Raw genomic sequence first — 7,145 nt, 5'->3', positions numbered from 1 at the left:
CACCCGCCCCCCGGCCACGTGCTATGTTCTCAAGCTCTTTTGTGACTGTTTTAGTATGTTTTTTTGGTGCACGTAAGCTGAGGCTGAAGCTTTTTTTACCTAGTTTTATACTGTCCTCCCCAATAGGAAACTCAGTTTAAAACCTGCCTTTTCCCCTCACCTCTCCTCCTGTTGTTCTCCCATTTTTCATCTAAATATGGGGCGCCGCCCTTGTGGAGAACCACAGTTCTCTCGCTCCTGTCCTCCCATATGTGTTATATGTGGTTTTCTTGGACGGGATGAACTGAAATTAAATTTTGTTGCTCTGTAACATGTGCAATGACAAATAAAGCTATTCTATTCTATTATTATTATTATTATTATTATTATTATTATTATTATTATTATTATTATTATTATTATTATTATTATTATTATTATTATTATTATTGTTGTCGTTGTTATTATTATTATTATTGTTGTTGTTGTTGTTGTTGTTGTTGTTGTTGTCGTCGTCGTCGTTGTTGTTAGTAGTAGTAGTAGTAATGATAATTAATATTTTTTATTTATTCAATGGATGAGCCTAATCATAGCAATATGAAATCATGACAACATTGTCAAAAACAATGACAGATATACAAAAGCTGTTTTTTTTTTTGTTTTTTTTTAATTAATATGAACAACATTGATAGAATAATTAAACAAATAAACTAATGAAAACACAAATAAAGAGTCAAATTAATTACACTCACTCGAAAAAGAAATGGCGGAAAAAACTAGGTTTAGTTTTTACTCAACTCAACTCATTTCAGCTCAACTCAACTTTATTTATATATCCATTTAAGGGAGCCACAGTTGGCACAAAGTGCTGCACAAAAACAACTGCAAAAACAATAAAATAAACTAAGTAAAACAAGAATAAAATCGGATATAATTATTAAGCCAAGCAGTGAATGATCCGTCATATTACAATTGAATTTTTAAAAAAATCTTCATTTTTAAAACTTTGTTTTTTATTTTACTTTATAATTTCTGGCCTAGTCGCTAGAGGGCGACAAACATAAAGAAACTTAGCGCGGAGCGTCTTTATTTTCGGCTGTTCGCCTCGGACCCGGAAGTACGTCATTGGTTCGCGAGGCTGCGATACCTCAGAGCTAACCGAGCTACAAGGTAAGACACCAAACAGTTTGCTTGTGTTTGCACAATGGCACTTAGACCGCTCTCTCCCCGGGTCAGTGTGCGAGTGTGAGGTAGACAAACCACCGCGTTAGTGTGTGTTTTAATGAGCGGAAGGTGGAGGAAGTCACGGACTGACGGCGGAGGACGAAGAGGGTCAAAGTCATAAGTACTGTAACGTGTATGATGGAGGCAGATCCTCAGGTAGACTGACGCAGAAAGTTTAAACAGGAGCAATAACAGTAGGATTAGCAGCTCGGAGCCTTGTTACAAACGCAGAGCAACATTACAACTTATTACTACAAAATAATAATTTAAATCCAGTAAACCTTACAGTCTCATGGTTATTGTCAATCTATTAATTATTATTGATTAAATTTTAAATTAACTGGTCGTATTTTTTCACATCCTTATTGTTTTATTAAAAGTACAAACAACACGTTGAAGGACAATTAAAATAAAATAAAAATAATAGACGCATCTATACCTCTGTATGCATTTCCTTTTTAATTAACCATGAAAGTGATTAAATTGAGATTAAAATCCTCTTTAAAATTAGACAAACTTGGCATCAAAGTACAGAACAATCTGTTACAGACAGTAAAAGCAATAAAAGATTTAAAAGGTGCTTTTGTATAGGGCTGGACATTTTGGACCAAAATTCATATCTCAATTTTTTTTTTTAAATGTCAATATACATCTCGATATTTCTAATTTAATAAAGTCTGGCCAGAAAGACCATTTTGGACTAAATTTGCTCCTGCAAAATGCCACATAGACACATTTATTAACAAGCAGCAGCACAAAATGTGTAACTTTTGGCTTTTTCTCATCTAAGGGACAGCACGTGTGAGTGACTTCTGGAGTGTGGCTTGTTCAGGGGAAGGTCTGGGTTAGAAATCCATTTAACTTCTGAGAAATAGTGAAAGCAGCCACTCCTAAAATTAGTATTTTAATTTTTTAAAAAGAAGCTATGATACAAAACTATATCGATTAAGGCAATATTTTCATTTTCTATATCGCCAAAACAATTTATTTACTATATATATTGAAATTTATTGACTCTCGATATATTGCCTTTTTGTTAGGGATCTCCCGATTTTTCTTTTTCACTTCCGATCCGATACCGATATTGCGACATTGCATATTGGCCGATACCGAAATGGATCCGATACGATAACAGCACGAATCATACATACTTTTATTACTCATTTTGTTGTGTGGAATGTTAGAAAAGTATTGATAAAGTGATGTCACTCAAACAGAGAACAATACTCAGCAACAGTAGGTATGAGAAAAACTGACCCATTTATTATTAACCAATTGGTTACATACATTTTAACCTTCAACATAATATCTACAGTCTTCTACAATTGAATAAAACAAATTTTTAAAAATTATTATATCGGTTATGATATCAGAGATTTTACATGTTTTCCGCTAAAATTTGATATCCGTTTTCTGGCTGATATCGGACCTATATCAGAATCGGATTGGGACGCCCCCACTTTTTGTATCATCAATAGTAATTTAATTTAAAATGTTTTGTTTGTTGTCTGTTCAGTGTAGACACATGCTGTTAACAGAGGCCTTTCAGTTCCCCTTTGTTACTGCACAGGAACACATTTGTTTACTCAGTTTATTACATTTCCTACAAATGAATTGATTGTGCTCCGTTGTGTCTCACACACAGATGGCTCACAGACTGCTAATGCGCCGGATCTGGACCTTCTCTACCAAAAACATCCGCAGCCTCCCGTCATCGCACGCCGCCATCGCCTCCTCGTCCTTTTCCACTTCCTCCCTGCAGTCGGCCACAGCTCGGGCGTCCATCCTCTCCCCGTCACGCTCCTCGCCTTTGCCTCTTCTTCACACCTCGCGCCGCGAAGTCTCGTTCAACGTTCAGGACAACGAGGATTTCACGGAGAGAGTCCTCAACAGCGAGCTGCCAGTGTTAGTCGACTTCCACGCACAGTGAGTAGTAGGGCTGAGCAATATATCGTGATTCTAGATATGTCGTGTTTTCTATTTTGACGTTATAGAAAATGACAATATCGCCTCTAGCGAGATATATCTTTTTTTTTTTTTTACTTGTTTTTGTTTATGCAATCACACAGTACAAATCATATCATACAAGTATTTAATATTATTCATAGAGTACAGTCAAACAGTGTCCTTTATTAGTTTTCCATATTTTTGAGATGTATATTTTACATAGTGTTTTTTTTAATTTTTTTTATTAAAATACGTGTTTCAAGAACCCAGTTCTCAATTTTTTATTAGGGTTGGGGGATGTGGACCAAAATTCATATCTCAATATCTTTTCTCAAAATGGCGATATACAATATAAGTTTTGATCATTTTATTTTAAATAAAATCTGGCCAGAAAATAGAAATCTCGATATATCTCCCAGCCCTAATTTTTGTAATTTTGATGTTCTGCTGTTGTTTTTTCTAATTTATATAAATCTACTATCATATGTTACTGTTTATGTATTTTTCTTCTTATTCTGTGTTGCTGCAAATGAGAATTTCCCCTCTGGGGATCAATAAAGGTGTATTCTATTCTAATATGCTAGGGCTGTCATCACAATACACTGGTAATGACGATAATTCTGATATTGAAATATATTGAGAGAAAAATGCACGTATGCTAAAATATGCTAGAAAACATAATAAAAGATGAGATCATCTTTATTGTCCCACAAAGGGGACATTTGCAGTGTTTCAGCAGCAGTAGATCAATAAACAGCGTAATAGATTTTTTTTTTTTTTAAGGCTAGAATAGAATAAAATCATTTTATTATCATTGCACAAAGAACAACAAAATTGCACATTTATCTCCCAACAACATTCAAGTACTCTTCAAAGATTCAAGCCAAAACAGACACAATATACACACACATGGGCCTTTACACAGTACAGAGAGAAAGAGGGAAGATAATAGTGCAAGAAGGACGTTGCTCAATAAAAATAAAACAGACTATATACATATTTACACTAAAATAGCTGATGGCACTTTTTGTTAGCTTGTGATTTTGTAAGCATGTGTTTAGAGTGTAATTTTTGTTTTTGCCCAAAAAGAGACATAAAGTAACATAGATAATATTACAGATCAATTTGATTAATCTGATCAATGTTTATATTGTCTTGATTTTGTGATCATACGGATATCATGATATGTTTTGCTGATGAGGTAATAATCTGATATGGTGACTGTCCTCCCTGTAGCATTGATAACCTTAATGTGTCCTTATTTTCAAGTTGCCATGTCCCTTTAAAAACTCTTGTGTGTTACATAGTGGGCATATCTGGCTGTTATATATACTGTACATGTATGTATGTACACAGCTGACTCACTGTGAGGCCCGTGTTACACAACAGTCACTGACTGAGACATGTCCACCGTGCACGGGGATCACTTGTGCTTCAACTGCTTATTTTCAATACAAAATCTGTATAAATAGAAGAACATGTGCTATTCAAGAGTATATATTCATTGAGTTATGTACTGATACACACAGAGAGAGCTTGTTACATGTATTTTATTAGTTATGTATCTGTTTGAAGAGATTAATTGATTAATTTCAATTTGAAAGCATTTCATTGTGAATGAATCTTGGTTTCAGTCATGTTGTCAATTATTGAGTGTTTGTCTTTGCTCAGAATTATTACGAGATGTAAATATTTTAGAATGACTGATCATCCGTGGTACAGATAAATATAAACATCACAGATTTTTAGTCCGAGAAACTTTTTTTTTTCTATTTATTCCTGTCTCGTAGCTTTTCCATAGTGTTTTCTTGATTTAAAGCATTATCATCTGAAAGGACCACATTAGAATATTCTCTTTTACTTTGTTATATTATTAAGCCTTTATTCTATTAGCTTGTTTGTCATCGTATTACCACTTCTCTCATTGTAGTGAGGGCACACAAAGGCTCACATGAATGTTTTTTACCTTCAAGAAACATGGATGCAGAAATAGGGAGTCAGTTCAATGATTATTTTTTTTTAGAAAAGACTAAAAAGTGTGCAGATTCATTTTTGGATGGTCAGATACCAGTGTGGAATAGAATGGCCTTGAGTCCTTCATCCAGATGTTTGTGTGTGTGTGTGTGTGTGTTTCAGGTGGTGCGGTCCCTGTAAAATCCTCGGGCCGAGGTTGGAGAAAGCCGTTGCCAAACAGAAAGGCCGGGTTGCCATGGCCAAAGTCGACATTGACGACCACACAGACCTGGCCATCGAGTACGGGGTGAGGCCCAACTTCCTGTTTACATTCCATCTTTGAGTCAGAATCACCTCTGCTTGGGAGTCGTTTTATAAAGTCGTCCAACATTGCCATTTTCTGCTGTCTGGAGTTTTATGTTTAAAATGCAGTTAAAAAAGAGCATTAATTTCTATTAGGAGACATGACAACATCCAACTATGTAACATCACTATAGCTCAGAAAACTGATGACAAAAAGTTGAAGAAGTGGGCCTAAAGTTGAGCCTTGGGGAACACCATATTCAATATGAATTTACACATTTCTGTTTTTTTTTCCCCGTTTGATCAGCTTTTTTCTAATCTGATATCATTACTGGTATTAAACTTCCCAAAATCTTGCCAAACATGTTTAATACGGTTAATGGAGTTGTTATTAATTTCATATTTCTCTGCTGTGTTTGTGTTATGAAAATAACGTAATTGAGAACGATTATTTAAAATAATAATAAAATTGTACATGTTTTATTTGCTAATAAAACACATGTCCATACATGTAAATAAAACAAACTATCACAATTTAGGATATCTACAAAGAATAAAGCTTGGCACACACTATTATTAATACAAACTTTGAGTTGTTTAATGCACGCACATGCAAGCTCCTCTGCCCCGCCCCTCTCAAAGCTAAGCTAAAGCTAGCCTGCAGGTTAACATGATAAAAGTTGTTGCTCGTGGTCTTGAAACATGGCAGGAGAGACGCAGCAAAAACGATTGGTAAACAAGTGGGAAGTCAAATTCTCCTACAATATATGTTAAGCAAAAGTGAACATACTTGATTTGAGTGTTTGAAGGATTTTATTTAAGTTTAAAGAATATATTTTACATTGTTTTGTACAAAAAAGCAATAACTCTTTGGTGGACAAATAATCGTGATTTCAATTATGACAAAATCGTTATGTTTTCTATAATCGAGAAGTCCTATGTTGAGGTAAGACAACAGAGATAGAAGCAGACCAATGATTTCACCACACGCTGTACTCCTCTGTGTGAAGCGCTCGTTAAATATCGTCTGTCCGCAGGTGTCTGCCGTCCCGACGGTCATCGCCATGCGTGGAGGCGACGTGGTCGATCACTTTGTGGGGATCAAAGATGACGATGAGCTGGAGTCTTTTGTCAGCAAAGTTATCGGACAATAAATCACTTTGATGGTGGGCGGTTGGGCCAATCAGGAGCACGTTTGGAAGGTCGCACTCATTTCTGGACTCTGCTGCCCTTTATACATCTCTCTCTCTCTCTCTCTCTCTCCCTCTCTCTCTCTCTTTCTCCTGTCCGGCGATGAGTGTGCGCCTTCATTTCACTTCTCATGCTGCGCTCCAATTTACAACATGAGCATTTTCGTCTTCATACTGTGAATCTTTTCATAGCACTGGGACCGCTAACGCTGGTGTGCGATGAGTGTCTAGAACAGCACTTATACAGTGTGACGTATTTAAACTGTGGTTAGGGTTTAGGAGAGCCGACACTGAATGAGGACTGTACAACGTTACCTGTAATGCCTGCTTTTGTCCATTAGAGGGTGGTGTTTCTCTAACATGGTCTTTTGTACACCATTATGCCTAAAGGAGAGTGAGGAACTGGGAGTCATGAAGGGATCGTGAATACAAGTTTTATTTAGTTTCTTTCTCTTCTGTATCAAAGAATAGCCAAACTGATGCTAATAAAGGTGTTAAAAGAGGTCCGTGTGAACTGCTTTAAAGAGTTTAGTGTGAGATGCTGCTGAC

At 36.0% G+C, this 7,145-nt stretch overlaps 1 protein-coding gene across 1 annotated transcript; it reads left to right on the top strand.

Moving 5' to 3' along the window:
- The first annotated feature begins 1,080 nt into the window (after positions 1-1,080).
- txn2 (thioredoxin 2) lies at positions 1,081-7,099 on the top strand. The gene is made up of 4 exons (XM_028455367.1): positions 1,081-1,149; positions 2,849-3,129; positions 5,287-5,410; positions 6,444-7,099. The coding sequence occupies exons 2-4, from the start codon at positions 2,849-2,851 to the stop codon at positions 6,558-6,560; spliced, it is 522 nt and encodes a 173-aa protein (XP_028311168.1). The 5' UTR covers positions 1,081-1,149; the 3' UTR covers positions 6,561-7,099.
- The last annotated feature ends 46 nt before the right edge of the window (positions 7,100-7,145 follow it).

Source organism: Gouania willdenowi, chromosome 8 (assembly GCF_900634775.1).
Source record: "Gouania willdenowi chromosome 8, fGouWil2.1, whole genome shotgun sequence".
Classification (NCBI taxonomy): Eukaryota; Metazoa; Chordata; class Actinopteri; order Blenniiformes; family Gobiesocidae; genus Gouania; species Gouania willdenowi.
This window is presented reverse-complemented; position numbering and strand designations above follow the sequence as displayed.

Coding starts and splice junctions, on each gene's coding strand:
- txn2 (XM_028455367.1), top strand. CDS start 2,849: ATGGCTCACAGACTGCTAATGCGCCGGATCTGGACCTTCTCTACCAAA. Junction 3,130..5,286: donor TTAGTCGACTTCCACGCACA/GTGAGTAGTAGG, acceptor TGTGTGTTTCAG/GTGGTGCGGTCCCTGTAAAA. Junction 5,411..6,443: donor ACCTGGCCATCGAGTACGGG/GTGAGGCCCAAC, acceptor GTCTGTCCGCAG/GTGTCTGCCGTCCCGACGGT.